The sequence below is a fragment of the Varroa jacobsoni genome, unplaced genomic scaffold, assembly GCF_002532875.2.
Source record: "Varroa jacobsoni isolate VJ856 unplaced genomic scaffold, vjacob_1.0 scaffold_18, whole genome shotgun sequence".
Taxonomy (NCBI): Eukaryota; Metazoa; Arthropoda; class Arachnida; order Mesostigmata; family Varroidae; genus Varroa; species Varroa jacobsoni.
This window is the reverse complement of record NW_019212920.1, coordinates 1-17,540: the sequence shown is the minus strand read 5'-3', so window position 1 is coordinate 17,540 and position 17,540 is coordinate 1. Positions and strand designations below refer to the sequence as shown.

Here is a 17,540-nt window from a genome sequence, read left to right as displayed (position 1 = left end):
CTGGCCGGTCCGCCCGCCCGCTCACTGAGGGCCTCTGCTAATGCACCGAGCGGCCGAGCACCAGCATCGGCTATTTCCCGCTGCCCGCGTCTTCGTATTTGCAGCAGTGGCCGCCGCCTCTCTTAGCAGGAGCCTATGCGTCGAATGGAGCTACCGCCGCGCCAATCGACAATCCTGGAGCCTCCACGGTCGGAGCAGTAGCAGCTGTAGTAGGCCCTATCAACTCGCCAAAGTCACGGTGTGTAGGACCTGATTTTATAGCACACTGTTTTGCTGTTCGCTGGATCTGATAGTTATTTTACGTAGGCGTTGTTAGTATTGAGTTGCTCCCCCGCCACTTTCTCGGTTCTCTATCGACCTGAGACCGTCGTCGTGGCCGTGCGTGTCTCTGGCTGTGTTGAGCTGCAACTTGATACAGCACAACACACAAGCAACGATCGACAGTTATTACAAGGCGGACTAGTAGTTGCTGGAGTAGGCAGCAGCCATACGTGGTAACAGGGCAGCGACAGGCGCCTCACCAAATCGTGCCAATAGTATGCTCACGTTGTGATGACTACGCCGTTGTCAGCTGTTATTTTCCTCGCAGGCAAGACCGAGCTTCCTGTCTGTCGCTTACCTGTCCGGTATTTTGTAATCCACTGACATCAATGCATGCTCTTTTAAAGGGCAGCGTATACCTGCTTTCGTAGTCATTGGCCGACTGCGACAAATTCTCTAGGAGGGACATGATCGACAGCTCATTTCCCCCACCACGAAGAAAGTGAGGGTAAAAAGTCACAAATCTGATCGAAAGTGACTGCAAGAGATAATACCTGTCAAACGATCTCGACCAAACGACGTGGACTCGGCGGCTGTGTGTGTCTATGTGTGTGTGCGGTGTACGTCATCGCTTTGCCTCTGTATCTTCTAACTATTGTATTGTCGTTGTTATTACCTATTTATGGCCTTTGCGTTGACTGACAACGCCCGTCAATTGCAACAACGGCGGTGGCGGCGGCTTACCAATAGACAACGAGGCATCATTACTGTCTCTAGTAAACTCTACGTACTGTTACTCCGTCGTTAGTATCTGTTTCTCTTGCCTTCGCCCCTTCAATTTTTTATTCAAAAAAGCGCTTTCTCGTTTCATTTGCCTGTGATTCTATTGTGATAACTGTGATAACGCACCCGTAATCTAGACAACGGGTACTAATCATCCGCTTCATCGAAAGCGCTCCTGGTTCACTTCGCATGCTAACGCAAACCGGACGTCACCCGCAACACAAACGACAAAAAAATAGCAGCGACAACAACAATAGCAGCAGCAGCAGCAGTGATAGCAGCAGCAACAACAACAACAACGGGAGAAAACCTGGACAGCGCTACCGACGGCGTCCACTGTAATCAGAGCAGGGATCGTTACAAGGACTGATACTAATGGAGTTAATCTGCGCGAGTGAGCGATAAATCGTTCACTACATCGAAAAGCAGTATACCACTCTCGGCGGAAACTGCTTATTATTGCTGGTGTTGCTTGCAGTTGGTGGCACTGATTAGTATCGGGTACGTCGTGGTGCCCCTTCGTCGCAACCGAAGACGAGAGGGGCACAGGCAGTAGCTATTGAGCAGTCCGGTCTTTTACTTATCATTAATGGATGCCTGACATCGATGGTGAGCAGGTACCGAAATAGTAACGGTAGCCAACACGTTGTTATGATACTGGAGGGATATGTACGCTTTGTAGTCAGATATACGTGACTGTGGGGAGGACGGCACAGGGCGTGAGCTGACACCCAGCTATATTTATGTAAAAGTCAATTGCAGCTCTTAATGCGGAACATTAGGAATTAAGCGCTGACTGCCGCTAGGTAATGGGCCATTCTGAAACACCCAGATGGGTAACTTATGAGGTATTCTGACGTGTTGCTTTCTGAGCGGGGTGCAACGCAAAAACAAATTCAAACGCTTCATTTCGCTAAATGGATCAACCATTTAAAAAGTGTAGGGTAGCAAATAGTCACATAATGAAAATAATAGAGTCATGCTTGAAACAAATATTGGCAGCGTTTCGACGTGGAAAGTATTAGCGGGCATAAGCGATTATTATTATTATTATCGTTGTTCGGTTATGGCGGAATATGACTGATGGAAACGTACTTACGACTGAATCCGATTAATTTATGAAACGACGCTGAGCAAATCATGCCCACAACTATAAAAAAAAGATTATTTCAAATAAAAAGAGGGATAGCCTGAACGTACGATTACATGGTCTGTATGCATAACATAGGTTAATTTAACCTTATGATTGAACATCAGTGATTAAAGAATTAAGGGTAGATTCACCAAGATACACATAGCCTGTTATGCATGGAGAACGCTACGCTCTCCAGTGAATGTCAGTTCCTCGACACGAGGAACGCGTGATAATAGGGAAGATTAGGGCGTTGTTTTTTGCAGTTTTTTTGTCCTGTTAAACGGTAGCCATGAAATGCTTAAACAGATAATTTGGTATCCTTTCGATAGGTCGAGTTGTGTTCGTGCTATAGTCATGGCGAGTCTGGCGCTGTTGTTTTGTAGAAGGAAGGACGTGCTTAGGACAGATCAAGTTTTCATTTAAGATTTTTAGTCGCCAAGAATACTAGATAAAATCAGGGGCTGGATTCATTTTTATTGTTACGGGATTACGAATATATGAGATGTTTCGTGCGTACTGTTGGTAAACATACTTACGATTACACCCGATTAAGTTCTGAACCAACGTTGACCGCATTATGGCCACATCTGAAAAATAAGGTTATCTTTAATGTGACGTGAAGAGGCCAATTTGGATCTGTGCAATTCGGTGTCGATGCAGTCAGTCTCAGCTGCCTATGCAGGCCTGAATAATACAATATAATACTTTAATGAATGACGATAGGAAGTTAAAACTTATGCCGACAACGTCAGCAGTTAAAAAAAAATTGAGCGCGTTTGGGCTTAATAAGTTTAAATGCGTCGGCAGTGGATGCTGTCGAGTATTGTTCATTATTGCTACTTACGCCTGAATGTGAATTGTGTAAGGTTCGTTTATAAGTTACCTAAGATTATCATAACTTAATACCTTGTGGTAAGATTGTAGGTATTTTATTATTGTTGCAATTCGTTATTATTTTTATTTTTAATTTTCCTAAATAAATATTTTTACTTTTCCACGTTGTTCGAGGCCGTCAGTGACATAGCCGAAAATGGACGTAGGAAAGATTTCCATTATTGGTGTCAAATTTTTCCAACACAAAAGTTTAGGTCCGAACACAAATTTAAAGTCTATTGATGACACTGTCGTAAATTGCAGAGACAAAAGAAGAATGAAAATTCTAGGTATCCGAAATTGTTTAAAAAAGACGACGAGCTTAACGATCCCCACATCTAATAATAGTGGTGCTCATTAATCATGTCTGGTTTATTGACTAAAAAGTAATTATTGGTAAGATAGGTTAACCACATTAATTAAAAATAAGTATATTTAATATTACAGATTAACCAGCACAATAGATAAAAGGATAATCGTTAAGAAACTCGCTCCTAAAATATGTCTGCACAATATCGTCCTTATCGGGATGAGGAGGACGTCCCTCCAGAGGTACGTAATCATTTCTGCCATGGAGTTTATAATTAATGGTAGTAATAGTTACAAAGCAATATTTCATTCTACTTCGTGACTCATCGAACGCATAACTCATCGATAACTACTGTAATCTTTACTTATTACATATGTCTAGAGATACCTTCGATTTATATGCGCTACGAAGAATTTATTAATAGATATTTACCCAGCTAGACCCATTATTATTCTGCCAAATCTCAGCCTATACACATTTTCATGCCACGTGCTACTCGTAGAAAAATGTAACTAAAAATTTATTAAGTCTGGGTGCTGGGAGTAGACTGTGCGGTAAAGTACGGGCAATTGATTTATTTCGAAGGAACCAACAAAGGGAACGAAGAATCTCTTCACCCGAGTTAACTATTTGTGGCTGAAGACCAAACGAGGGCAACGGGTTCCATAATAGGTATACTACTTGGCATGGAAAGGCACGCTTCAGCGATTTTCGAGCGACTACCTGACCAATCTCACTTACCGCTAATTGTGGTTAACTAGAGTAGATTAGCTTCAGTTTCTGACCACTGCTTTAGTACAGATATTTTCATAAGCTTATTATGACGTAGTCTTCTATAGTTTCGTTTTTATTCGCGATGTTTGTATCGTGTCCGCCATATACTTTGCTCATTGTAAAAGTCCATCGATTATTAATGTGTTTGACACAATCTGTAGACGATCTATATACAGGTAGTATTAATATAATTCGTAGAATCCGCTCTGTAGCACCTTGTAGCGCTCGATATTTAACAAAGTATAGAAAGATATATGAGATGCTTGTGCAAATTCAGTAAAAGTGACCACATATTTTGAATTCGACGGGGGTAACTGGATCCTTAATCGCACTGTAAACTCCATGACACGTTAGCGTAATTGAATAGATATTCAACACAAGCGATAATACTTCGTAACTGCTATTGAATTTAGAATTTGCGTCGAAGATATTGATAACCGAAGGGGTCTCATATACGTCCCTTCAAACGCGCCTACATAGCAGAGTAGTAGGTACTTATTGCTCTAACCAAAAGCAACAGAACGGATGATTCCAAGTCACCATATGACCTATTAGCGAGTCTACGCGTCACGTACGCGTTCATCTTATCCGTGAATTGAATCGGTATTCATCTGTTGTAGGTTCTAACTTTGCAGTTACCCACTTACTAAGACCCTCCATGACAACTTTATTGTCTCACATATTTTGCAAGCACATATATTGAAAGCATAAAGACATTCCTAAATGACAAAGTTTTACGAAAGTCGGTGAAGACAAAAGGTGAACTAGAGATTTGAGGTCCGTAATTCAAGTAAATTCAACAGAAAATGGATCGCTATTTCGTAATTTTGCTCCACCATTTTATTTTGAAACAGTAAAAACAGACATTTTTTTATTTGCATTAAATAAAAAAAGTACAGGTAATGTGGTACACAAAATTCTTTTGCTAACATCCATACGTAGTCTATAGCCAAACTAAATAATTCCTTAAAGAAGTTGTACCGCGAAGAAGTACATATTTGATTAGATGAAAAAGTAAATTTCAGATTTTGAAGCAATTGTACTTTATTGCACTAAATTCCGATACTGATTAACCCGTTTAAGTCATGTAAGTATCGGATGCCGACCATTTTTTCTTCAAGCTATAATTTTTTGTATCGTTAACTTATTTAGCATTGAATAATTTGGTAAACCATAATTTGAGGATCCTATAAATATATGTATGTTAGAACTTTATACATGGATACTTTATGGGTTTGTGCATCTGTGTTCCGAAAAATGCTCGTTTCTTGTTACAAACAAAAACAGACCATTAGCGTTTGATCCCGATAGATTGATAGCGGTAATTTCGATTTCTCAAAAATCGAATGGATGTTGCAGACCAGAGACTCCACTATAATTTATTGATAGATCAGTGTTCAATGTTATGAATGAGAACCAAAATAGTAAATAACTCACCGTAAAATCAGTAGCCCGCGTAGTATATTCAGTATTCGGAATATTGGAATCACAGGAAACAAATTATTACTTTATATTTATAGTAAAAAAACTAAGGTTCGTAAAAAAACGTATGTCCTTTTTTAAACAACACTTTTTGCTCTTTACTGTTCCAGGAACGTGCTTGGGTGGACGATGGACCCAGCGGGCGTATCCAGATTTACGAAAAAACGACTCATGATATTCACCATGTGGTCACTCAACGTCATCTAGTACTCGGCGGATGTACGATTGCCATCGTTGCGGGTTTGATCGGTTTACTCACCGGTTACTTCGCACATGTGCGTAAACGAATTTACGCGACTGAATGACGATCAGATAAACGACAATCAATCCATATGTATTTGTATTTCTACGACAACAGTTCTTATACATATTGTTGCCGTAACCGACTTTTTCTAATTGTACCAGTATGCCCATAGAATAATAGTTTAAGCTAACATCGGAACTAGAAAAACGAACTGAAATGCGATTAGAATACCTTCTAAAATCCATTAAAAATTACGATTGTGGCACATGGGGTCTCGTGTATAAAGTACTTTTCATTGAAGGTACAAAGTTATGCCGAAAATTATCGTAATCATTAAGTTTATCTGCAATTGACTTTGAAATAGACGACACATAAGATTATTGAAAAATTTAATTATCGTTTTATAATTTCTATACACTCCAATAACGAATGGTATATTATAGATATATTGGGCTGTTGAACAATGTTTGTATAATGTAGTATATCCCCAATATTAGCTCCAACTGCCAACATAACATGCTCTTCCGAAGGACATTTTGTGGGTCCTCAAAATGGTTTGAAAAGGAGTTTAAGGAACAAGAGTTACTTGTTCTAGCTACTCATTATTTTTTTACGTAATTTTTGTTCTGTCATGTCATGTTCTTCGATTTCTTGCTAAGATACATTTTAGACGGAATACGGGGCATGTAATCGGGGTCGATCTGTAGCATTGTTTTCGGTTTATGATGCAGACCAGGACGTTAAGGAGAAAATTCTTAAATATCTTGACCCTACGGTGTTTTCCCACCACGCTGAGTAAGTATCATTGTTTTAGAAAAGCTAACTATTCATGTTGTCGATAATCGTTAATACAATTCTTCTTCGTTATCAGGATAGGAAGAAAATACGAGTACGAAACATTACATGCAAAGGCTAGTTTTTATTCATACCCAAGTGTCTAGTTTGTTTTTGATCTCTCTATTTCTATACACGTGATTCTGTACTTATACGTGTTTTACAAATCTCTTCACGTACAAAACCGTTCGGCAGTCTTCTTAGCGCCAATCTCACGGATACGGCGGTAGTGGAGATGATTCGAGGCGAGTGGCGGAAGTTGAAATTAGACGAAATCGACCTCGATGAATTCACCGACTCTGTCGCTCAACAGGGGGATCAGCCTAACACAATTGAAGTAAGCACTAGTAAATATTGGGTTGTAGAAAAGTATTTACCGTTTTTCTACCTAGACAGTTTTAGGCTCACATATTTTGGATCATATGAGTTGCGCATGGTCGGTTTTGGTGTTATTCGAAAGCTGAAGTTTGGTAATAGAAGATGTGCTAAAATTGTTGGAATATCTGTATTCAGACTTGTCATAGAGTGCCTTGAGTGTAAGTGAAATTTCGGCAAAAAGTCCCTTTATTTTTCAATTACATTACAATGAAAAGGGCACGAGTACTGTCAAGGCCCGCAGGAATATGCGCTGTTTAGGGTGAGGATGCAAAGTGTGATGTGAAAGGTGCTGTTCGTAGTTGTCAACCAATTACGGAAGGAGCTGATGAAACTACTACGAACGCTGAGAGAGACCAATAGCTGAGTAGCCATGATGTTGCCGAGAAGCTAAACATCCATCACGAAACAATTTTAAATAATTTTAAGAAAGCTGACTGTAACAAAGAAACCAATGTTTATGTGCTTCAGAACTGATGCTATAGAATTAGTTGATCGCATTTCTATTTGCGAAACCCTACATAAACGTAATGAAAATCGAACCTTTTTAAACGGTTAATCACGGATGATTAAAAACTGACTATATGCGACAGTATTGTGTGAAGAATTCGTTCTGTATGAGTTGCTGTCACCTGGTAAAACGATTGATTCCAACTTCCACTATCAACCTCTAACAAGACTTAATAAGACCTCATCCACTGAAAAAATCGACCGGAGATAGTGAACAGAGAAAGCGCCATTTTTTGCCATGTAATTCATCTTGCACCATTAAATTATCATCTGCTTCAGTTTCTACAGAACTCCCTTAATGATGTTAGTTTAGTTTCAATGAAGGAATGCAGAAATTATTTAACACGCTTTTTTGCTTAGAGATCGCAAACATTTTGTAATAACAGGATTATGGTGTTATCGTAAAAACGAGAGAAGATTATCTATAAAAACGGCGTGCCTTTAGCTCTGTAATATTATTGTAAAAAATGAAAAATATTTGCTACTGTGTTGACCTAAAAACGCTCAATACTTTTTCGAAATCCAGTATCCGTATAGGTTTAAACAGAAATAATGAAACATGTCAACCCGGAATTAATAACATGTATTACCAAACAAAACGTAGTGAATGTGATTTATCAAGCGTTGAACGCATGCGAAGCTGATCCGTGTCAAAAACAGAATTCCAATGCGGATATTTACCAGCGAAAAACTGAACCAGCAAATACGTCACATAAGACAGAAAATTAATGCTAATTTAATTTGATAAACAGTTGATACAAACATTAGTAGAACGAAATTTTTTATTAACGTTCGCAACATCTTTTGTACTTCCTAATAACGGGATGCAAACTTTCTACTTTTCGGGTTCAGATTATCTACACAAATGGCACTAAGGATCAAACGAAGTTGATGTTATCACCCGATGAGTATTCATTCGTAGCTTTCACTGTCAACAAATCAATTGAAGGTGAGTAAAGTCTGTATAGAAGCATTTTTAGCGAAGAGGCGCATTTTGTATTCTACTTATCTTCTTATCTCTTGTTTGAGGCAAACTACAACCAGCCTATTCAGCAGTGCAGTTCCTGGTATCACAGGGATTTGTTAGAAATAGACAGCAATTTTGATATTTGTTTTCGTTTGTAGGAAAACTTACGTATGTGTCGAAATTGGACAGACAGGATTTCGCATATTTACACAAATTGGGAACAGTAAACGGCACCATTGCACTGGCCAGGTAAGATAAGTGAAGTAATTTTTTTAAAGTATCTGTATGTTGAGCATACAGGTCCATATTTGTGCAGCAATAATTGTGGAACATGCTACAAAACTAACTTGCTCTGGCCAGCTTACAGAGCTCTGTTCACTACAAAACCAACGAATCTAACATAGCCTTGAAGCAACAAAAATACTGAAGTATCTCATACTCGTTATGAATTTTCACGAAAAGGATTCACTCTTCATTACAGATATGGCGTAATACCGTTACGTGAGCAAATCAAGTATGCTTTTTCATTAGGAGCGCTAGGTGAGTGAAACGACGCACTGCAGTAAGAAGAAGAACCTTTCTTAACGCAACAATCCTTTTTTGGTTATCTGATACTCCTCCAATCACCAATTTTTGATTTACCGACTTTAATATTATACGTTTAACGTTAGCCTAAGATAAGTAATTTATAAACATGGGATCTAATCAGCCGTTGTTACTGGCGATAAATCGCCATATTGCGCCAATGCCATTTGACGCACATGTCATATAGCAGTGAATTCTCTTTCAGCTTTTCTCCTGATCATTTACTCGTTTTAAGCGTTCGGCCTAATGCATCTACATAACTAATTGTTGCCGTGTTATTTCCCAGGTGTTCTTTTGTATATGGATCCTACAGATTATCCGACCGACTATAATGAATCTGCTTTGCCCCGTGTCTCCGCCCCGTATTTAGGTAGCCCACACAATTTAAATGTTCATAACCATGAATTTATTACTGAGGATTATTCCAACCTTGCTGCACATCTGAATTTCTTCGGCAAGATTTCTGTTGCGTGACATCTTAACGTTACGTAGAGCGAAAACCATATAATAATAATAGGAATAATCACGATCATTAATAATTCGTGGACTAGTTTATAACCTGACGCAGTAACCAATTCGCTTTCCTGGAATCGATCACATAACTGAAGTTGCCGTTCGTGTTTTAGATTTACCTATTCAAGTCATTAGTGGGCAACTGGCCAGCAAGCTTCTACTGGAGCTCGACGCAGATACGAACGGCACTCAATTACCCATGCGGATGCGCGGTGGGTTTAAAAATGTCCTCTTCGTTTCGGAACCTTCGAGAAATTTTACGATCAAAATCACAACGCACAACAAGGTTTATAGGTTTTGCTCAGGTGTAAATACTCGTTTTTAAAATTGAATACTGTATTTATTGAATGAAGAAGATTCGCATGTCTATTTTCGTGATTTAATAATTTATCGATCGTTTATCTTTCATAAATTGCAGTGGCATCACTATAATTCCATACAATGATTTTTTTATTACTGGTTGATCAGGTAAAGTCAGCGAACCTGACCAACGCCATTGGAGTGCTTCAGGGTCGCGTCGAACCGGACCGTTATATCATAGTTGGAGCAGGTCGGGATTCTTGGAGTCCGTCTAACGTTGGTGGAACTGCTCTTCTACTGGTAAATAATACCCTGTTAAAATCAAGTTTTATCGAGTCACTTTTTTAAGCAGGAAAAATACTTTAGTATTTAAAGTGCGCAATACGAGCTTGGGCTTATCCTTTGGCAGGCCGTTCTTCGCAACGGTAATTTGTCCATCTGTAATCCTTTGTACAAGAAGGCAAATTCTTACATGAACATTAATATATAATGAATGTCTTGAGTTTTACTTTCGGTACTGTCTTTTTGGACCCTTGGATTTGTATGTGTTGGGTTTTCGTTGCATATGCGCCTTAGTTACAAGCATCGTCAACTCTGTTCAAACTATGGTAGAATCCGGTACATCAAGTACGACAAAAACACTTTTGTTTGAACGAAGATTTAGTATGCCGTTCGTTATATTTGCTTACGTAGGAACTGGCTCGTGTTTTTGGCCAATTAGTAAAGGATGGCTGGCGACCTCGACGTTCCATCGTGTTCATCAGTTTCGCTGGCGAGCATATGAATTCTGCTGGGCTCAGCCATTTTCTACAATCAAGGTATCTACAGCTATGCTTAACGAATTCGGAAGGTAATTCTGAAGGTAATATATCTGAAGCTAGTTCTATCTTAAAAAACGAGTGATTATACTTCAGCTAGACAAGGGCCATATTCAACTGTACGACACTTCAATACACAAATGTGCCATAAACGCAAAGAAACTATTTGCGAAGGAGAATAATCGAAATCGAGGGCGAAAGGTCCAGAAAGCAATGGTTTTGCATTTGTAACGATATTATCGAGTAATGTCATTTTAACTTATCCTGTTTTCCCAGGCCTTCTGAATAGATCAGTAAGTGCTGCCGATTCGTCGCAATTAATAACAGATTCTTTGCTGCTCTAGATAAATAAAGAGGACACTAAGAATTACTACATCTGAATGCGACCACTGTATAGCGTTTGCTCTGGGCCTTTTTTGAGCTGTATGGCTGTCTTTTTTGTTGCTTCATCTAGCAGTATTTTCAGAACGCTACAAAGGAATTTTGTTTGGATTTATCCATCTTTTTTTTCACGTTCTTGTCCACGTTCTTAACCCATTTTCGTCGTGTTCGAGTAGACTGAACGTGTTGCGAGGTCGCACTGTTGCCTACATAGACGTCACCAACCCGTGATGGGCTCTACTTCGATCCTAGCCACCAGCTCGCCGCTTCTTAGTCAAGCGCTCTTCAACGCTTCGTCGCTCGTGAGTGTCCATCGATTATATTTACTGATCAAAGTTATCCGACAACGGCAGCAAAATTACTAATGTACTACTGGATTAAAAACCATATTTGAGCTGCATCGTTGGCTATGAAGCCTAACCCGTTATATCGTCGTACTTTAGTTTGCTAAGTAGAACTAAGATTATTCTTCCACAAGAAAAAAGATTGAATCGACTTTGTTTATTCGCGTGTTAAGAACGTTTTCAGCGGAAACCGTTATTAGAAAAAGGTGTTTAGGAATATATTTTAAACCTAAATACTACGTAACAAATAGTATCGTGTTGAAATCATGTTTTTATTGTTATTACACCGTTATTCATCAACAATTTGCGCATTAGGTGGCATCCGCAAACGGGAACAGTGTGGATGGGGAGGGTGTACCAACGCTCTACAGGGAATGGTTACAAAACTTCCCGCAACAAAAGCCGATCAAATCTGCAAAGGACATTTTTAAGGTATAATGGTCACTAAGGCACGGTACTTCATGAGTTCCAATAAGACTTCATTGTCGGTAGTTCATCGTCGGTATCGTTCGTTGTGATTCAGTAATGAAAGTGGGGTGCAGTACTGTTCGGTGTCAGACGTCTGTACACATCACGGGGTAAAGTATCTTTTATAATTTGGTTTAAGGTTGCGCAGGATCTCTCTGGTTGGAACGATTCGACTGGTACCATGAACACTTTCCTGCTCGAACCTAATAGTTTCGACGTCAATGGTACCCGTGGCCTATTCAATAACTATCTCCATTCAGGTAAACGATTAAAGAGAGTTGCAGACCCTGATTTATGGTTATTATAGGTCACGTCAATTTGAAGCGATTTACTGTACTTAAATAATAATGCTGTTTAACGCAGCACCGACGACATGAGTTAATATATTTTCAAATTTTACTGTTTAATTACTGTTACAGCGTTGTTTATGTACAGGCCAATGATTCGGCTCTTAGATCACACGGATGGCTTTGCTCCATTTCTCACGCAGGCAGGAATCCCAGTTATACAGGTAATTATAAAAGTACGAAACTTAGTGAATAGTTAAATAACTCAAAATATCAAAGTTTAACTGGCGGACACTTTTTTAATTATAGCGCAAAGGCAAGGAGCGGCAGAAAATGGACTGTCAAGAATGCTTCTTAAAATTTATCGACTACCTAGAGAAAAAGCCAATGTTCCAAGTAACTGTCTGAGGCACTAATAAACACACCCCAAACGCGACTTGCTTCAGGTATCCTACGTCAATAAAGGGTACTTGCATACTCGACGCATGGACCCTAAACCCGCATGGTTCCGGACGCAATTCGACTCATTAAAAAAGGCATGAAACATTACATATGCATTTATTTATTGTAACTGCTTTGTTTTTAAAATTAGAAAATGCTCTTTAAAATAGTTGACTGACCGTGCAAGTGGTATTACCAAGGTACCGACTCAATAACGATAAACCCAGGCTTCAATACCTAACTTTTTTTTAATTACATAAATATTCGTTATTAAGTCTGGCCTACTTAGGAAAAAGCAAAAAGTTAAAATGTCGTTACACATACATGGATCTAATAACCTTAATTAATCTAAATTAAACCTGTATGCGCTTGCTGAACTTTGATTTTAGGTTCACTCGTCAATGGACGCTGACTTTCGTCATCACATGGCTATAGGAAAGGTTGTGGCTGAATTGGTAAGCGTACCAGCATTGACAATGACGTTATCTGACTGCAGACAATGTTTGGTAACCGATATAAACGGCAAACATCAATCACGGTCTGAATTGGCCCAATTTTTTCGTTATATTACTAATATTCTGTCTAGACGATTGTGCCAGTTATAAATAAGAACAACATTTCGGTTCGGTTCTGTATTTCCGAGAAGAACTTTCGCTGATGCTCTTTATTTGTTATAGTCATTTACTAGCCGCCCACAATAGTTCTGGTGATTATTTACCCCCAGATCCGCGATCTCACAGATTCGCTATTCTTGCCGTTTAATCTACTGGAGTATGCGGTCACCCTACAAAGCTACACAGATACTGCACAGCATCATTTCATAACCTTATGCCGAAAGCCGGATTCCAAAATCTTCGAGCCGTTACAACATGCTGTAAGTAACGCACCATCCTCAAGTCGTTAGTGCAGGAATGTCTCCACCTAATGTAACTAGAACAGCGTGTTATGTGTCGGCAGGGATTTAGTGACCTTACCGGGCACTTATTAAGATCAATTTGTACCTAATGTCGTACCTAATTAATAACATTGATTGACGTACACAGTACCCTAAACAGCCATATTTGTTAGATATTTGAAATTCATCCACCCAATCAAAGTTACCTGCTACGATATTTCCGTATTCGTGTTGCAGGTCGGAGACTTTTCCTTGAGAGCAGCTGAATTCCATCATCGACAGGATATGCTGGACCTGCGCGATCCGATGGCTATACGAATGGTGAATGATCAGTTACTTCTACTCGAGCGCGCGTTCCTTAGATCGTGTCCCAACCAGTGTTTGAGCGTCACTGGAGTTGACGTATTCAACGAGCAACATGGTGTTGCTACACCAGTAAAGACATATCCGCAGCTCAGCAATATATTCCCAAGTGAGTACTTTTTAATAACAGAAGACCTCGAAAATAACCAACTAATAGTATTTTAACGAAATGTATGTAGCTTTATCTTATATTCTGTGTTCAGCTCATCTTTTTCTTTCCTCTATAACACTAAGCTTATCTTCGATGAAAACGAACGTGCCGGCAGGTCGTGATCCTCGACCTAGCGTAAATACCTGATGCTGGTACCTGCCGCTAGTTCGACCCTCATTTTTTCGATATTTTTATTTTTATTTATTTTTAGTATTTTATATTTTTAATTTTTTCTATAGTATTTCTTTATTTTATATTTGATTTTATAGTACTCGGCTAAGCCTTGGCCTGGAGTACCTTATAGTTTTTGGCTTTAGTGTTTTTGGACTTAACTACTAGAAGAAAGCTATAAGGTGTGCGCACTCAGCCTCGTATCCACTAATCTTCTACGCGTCTCCCTGATATTGTCGACATATAATAACGTTTTTCCTCTCATAACAGATATAATTTTTGTTATTGAATTTCATTCTCCCAGCACAGATAAACCTGTCGCACCATGGTCACTTAATTTTAAGCCCCGTTGTTATTTGCCCCAATTTCAAGGTGTTCTTGATCTAATAACACAGTCGCTCACTGAATCAACCGAATGCGATGACGAACTGGGAGCCCGAATAGTCCTGCTTGTTCACGATATTACCGAGATCATTCGGACAGCAACTGCTTCGTTGCAGTATGTACTGACATTCTGAGAAACTGCGGCCAGTGCTCGCTATGTAAGATTCATCTAATACAACAAGAAAGCCGGTCAATGCTAGCTTTATCAGCTCTTATAAAAATGATCTATACATAAGTGATTACATGGGATAACGTTCAATAACAGTATCGTAAAATGGCTAGTTACTCTATAGACTGGTTGCTAATTACGTAATTGTTAATTTTTTCTACCTTGAACGAACAGCAGTTATGGTAATGTTATTCAATTTCTCTCAAGATGGAAGAGCCTGAGGACCTTCCGTATATTACAAGTCCATCAAACTAGAACAAGAATAACGACGTCGTATGATTACAATACTACGAAATTGATGTTTATGAATTGTGCGGGTGGTTATGCGAGGAGGAAAACGTATCGAAACGTATGAAGGAAAACTACTAGCGCCATATCATTCACGACCACACTACCCTTTAAATATAGGTCATGTCCTAGATCGTCTGCCGTGATGGAGTACGTCTAAGCAGACTGACGGTATCCTATTTTCAAAACGATTAGCTTGACCAGTATCTTAGCGCACGCACATTCCACCTAAAACGCAGACAAATCTAAAAAATGAATAATCTCCAATAAGATTGTTAGGCAGGCGCAACCACGATTCTGGTATCAGCACTTATGTATGTCACACTTGTACGCATCCGGTATTTAGTATTAGACATGCCGTAGTGCAAACAATGGCAAAACTGAAGGTTTTTTGCTGCGTCAAGTAGAGCACTTCTTATGACGTATACAATCACTACAAAGGCAATAAGTAATCCTGTTGACGGGAAGCTATCATCTATTGTTAGTTTAGTCCGCCGCTAATAGTAATAGTAGCGGTGGCGGCGGCAGCAGCAGCAGTAGCAGGAACACCGTTTTCTATTCTAAAAATTTAGTCATCGAACAACATGAGGCAATATCAAATAAGGCAATCAAGCCGAAACATCAATCATTGTATATGAACTTTATTGAATTTTGTGAGACACAAGAATGATATCTTATCCATCTATATAGGTAGCCAACGATAGCCAGCATTACTGTTTCCGATAAACCCTAGATGACACCAAGTCTTTGCTCTACCCCACGTAAAAAAAGAAAAAGTCGAATAGAGAAAGATCTGTTGATATTCTGAGTTGTGTATAGTGTTTAATTTTCGCATTTCATAGCAACGGTATCGTATGTAACCGACAGAATTTTGGGAACCTAGCTCGAGAAGCTGACAGTCCGCTGGTGCCCTGCCCTGACGAACCGATGGTGACAAAATTGAGCTGATCCATCGCACTTGAAATCATATCTCACGCAGCGTATTGAGTTGCCTTAATTTTAGGTTAGACTCCTATTAATTTCATATGTTGGCACGTCGGCTAGACTAGCAATGCAGAATCTCTAATTTTACACTCTTCGCTGGCGTTCCTCGGTGGATCGTTGTTTCATACGTCTCGAAAGCTAATTCGCCTGTTGTTAATTCATTTGTCAAACTTTGTTTTTCGTAATTATGCAGTTTTTTTTCCAGAGAATCGAAAACCATCTAATTTAAAAACACGTTGCATTTAAGCATGTTCCTGTCATTACTTCATTCGTAAATACGAATACTGACATGGTATTATTTTAATGCTTTCCAGTTCTCCTTTAATATTGTACATTCAATCTGTCATCTCTGGAAAATCAAATTGTAAGCATGCTTACTACGGCAAATAGGCGCCGGAGTAGTAAACACCGACAAACGTTTACTAGGTAGCTAAAGAGACAATGATTTCAACGCCTTCGGGCCATGCGATGGGAATTATGTGCAGATGTAAAGTGTCGAATGAAGATAATTTCGACTTACCGCTAAATAAAAATAACGCTAAGAGTACATAGTACCGCTGTATAAATGACTATCAGAAGCAACGAATTAAATAATGAATTAAAAAATATTGATTTACGTACCAAATTAACGTCAATGTACCATTATATCTCGTGCCCATTATGTCTTGTATTCATCTATGAAAAGCGCCTACTTTCCATGAAACAGACAAAGGCAGTAAGTATAAGAAAACAGGAAGACCTACAACTCTGTATTTTTCCATGCAGCGGTGTAAAGAGCTAAAACCTTTTTCACGAAGTTTCGCTTTTATATATATAGCTCGTACAAGTCTATGCAGATCATTAGCGTTGTTGCTAAATAATCTCTACTATGCTGTCAATATCACACTTAGTATCCACATTACGTATTGACAGTTAACTGAACATATCAATCAGGGTGCAAAGACAAAAACTATATAAGATTGTTTTAAGTACATTTACGAAGTCTCTTTAATTATACTATTGTATCTCTGTAATATGTAATCATTATTTAATGCCTACACTATTCTAAAAGGCATTATAGAGAGAATATATATATATATATATATGCATTATTTAGACGTCGTAGATATTTGACCTTAAAGAAAACGATTATTTATTTAATATATATGTTTCTGGCAACCAACGATCGTAGACTAAAGGTCTGCGACAGTCAAGTTCTTTGACTGCAGCTGAAGTAGCCAACAGTACTAAGACGACATGGGAGTGAAGTTCATTTGCCAACGTTTACTTCAACGTCCTCGTATGCGTAAAATCGACTTTTTCACATAAAAGCGCTACCGAATAAGACCACTACATAATTATAGCTAAGGTCTAATCTACAGTCTATGAATTATAATGCATTACGATTTGTATTCCCAGTCTTCCCCTTGGAAAGATAACCATTCTATATATATAATGCTTGTACATATAT

The 17,540-nt window shown here is 38.9% G+C and overlaps 2 protein-coding genes and 1 long non-coding RNA gene across 6 annotated transcripts; 2 read left to right on the top strand and 1 right to left on the bottom strand.

Annotated features, from left to right (window-relative positions):
* Positions 1-146: 146 nt before the first annotated feature.
* On the top strand, positions 147-11,918 carry LOC111273670 (aminopeptidase NAALADL1). 4 transcript variants are annotated; one of them, XM_022855506.2, is made up of 14 exons: positions 147-238; positions 3,500-3,604; positions 5,729-5,893; positions 6,533-6,657; positions 6,892-7,033; positions 8,434-8,530; positions 8,707-8,797; positions 9,030-9,088; positions 9,420-9,503; positions 9,760-9,932; positions 10,115-10,246; positions 10,640-10,764; positions 11,322-11,447; positions 11,805-11,918. In XM_022855506.2, exons 2-13 carry the CDS (start codon positions 3,554-3,556, stop codon positions 11,374-11,376), a joined length of 1,299 nt encoding a protein of 432 aa, XP_022711241.1. In that variant the 5' UTR covers positions 147-238; positions 3,500-3,553; the 3' UTR covers positions 11,377-11,447; positions 11,805-11,918. The 4 variants fall into 4 exon arrangements, with proteins under 4 accessions (XP_022711241.1, XP_022711268.1, XP_022711251.1 ...); XM_022855533.2 differs by lacking the exon at positions 147-238 and adding an exon at positions 1,407-1,545; XM_022855516.2 differs by lacking the exon at positions 147-238 and adding an exon at positions 1,619-1,661.
* Positions 11,919-12,632: 714 nt separating this feature from the next.
* Positions 12,633-17,063, top strand: LOC147754012 (N-acetylated-alpha-linked acidic dipeptidase 2-like). Its single transcript, XM_086973558.1, has 5 exons — positions 12,633-12,780; positions 13,075-13,140; positions 13,410-13,559; positions 13,818-14,052; positions 14,638-17,063. Exons 1-5 carry the CDS (start codon positions 12,730-12,732, stop codon positions 14,781-14,783), a joined length of 648 nt encoding a protein of 215 aa, XP_086829684.1. The 5' UTR covers positions 12,633-12,729; the 3' UTR covers positions 14,784-17,063.
* LOC111273735 (uncharacterized) lies at positions 13,309-13,881 on the bottom strand. Its single transcript, XR_002688010.2, has 2 exons — positions 13,787-13,881; positions 13,309-13,557 (listed from the first exon to the last, which is right to left on the bottom strand). It is a non-coding gene; the product is annotated as an uncharacterized LOC111273735 (long non-coding RNA).
* Positions 17,064-17,540: the final 477 nt, after the last annotated feature.

Bases quoted from the DNA above. Each gene is read 5' to 3' on its own strand.
- LOC111273670 (XM_022855506.2), top strand. From the start codon at position 3,554: ATGTCTGCACAATATCGTCCTTATCGGGATGAGGAGGACGTCCCTCCA. The intron at 6,658-6,891 runs GTAAGTATCATT...ACCGTTCGGCAG, and splicing joins GTGTTTTCCCACCACGCTGA to TCTTCTTAGCGCCAATCTCA. The intron at 7,034-8,433 runs GTAAGCACTAGT...TTTCGGGTTCAG, and splicing joins ATCAGCCTAACACAATTGAA to ATTATCTACACAAATGGCAC.
- LOC147754012 (XM_086973558.1), top strand. From the start codon at position 12,730: ATGGACCCTAAACCCGCATGGTTCCGGACGCAATTCGACTCATTAAAA. The intron at 13,141-13,409 runs GTAAGCGTACCA...ATTTACCCCCAG, and splicing joins GAAAGGTTGTGGCTGAATTG to ATCCGCGATCTCACAGATTC. The intron at 14,053-14,637 runs GTGAGTACTTTT...CCCAATTTCAAG, and splicing joins GCTCAGCAATATATTCCCAA to GTGTTCTTGATCTAATAACA.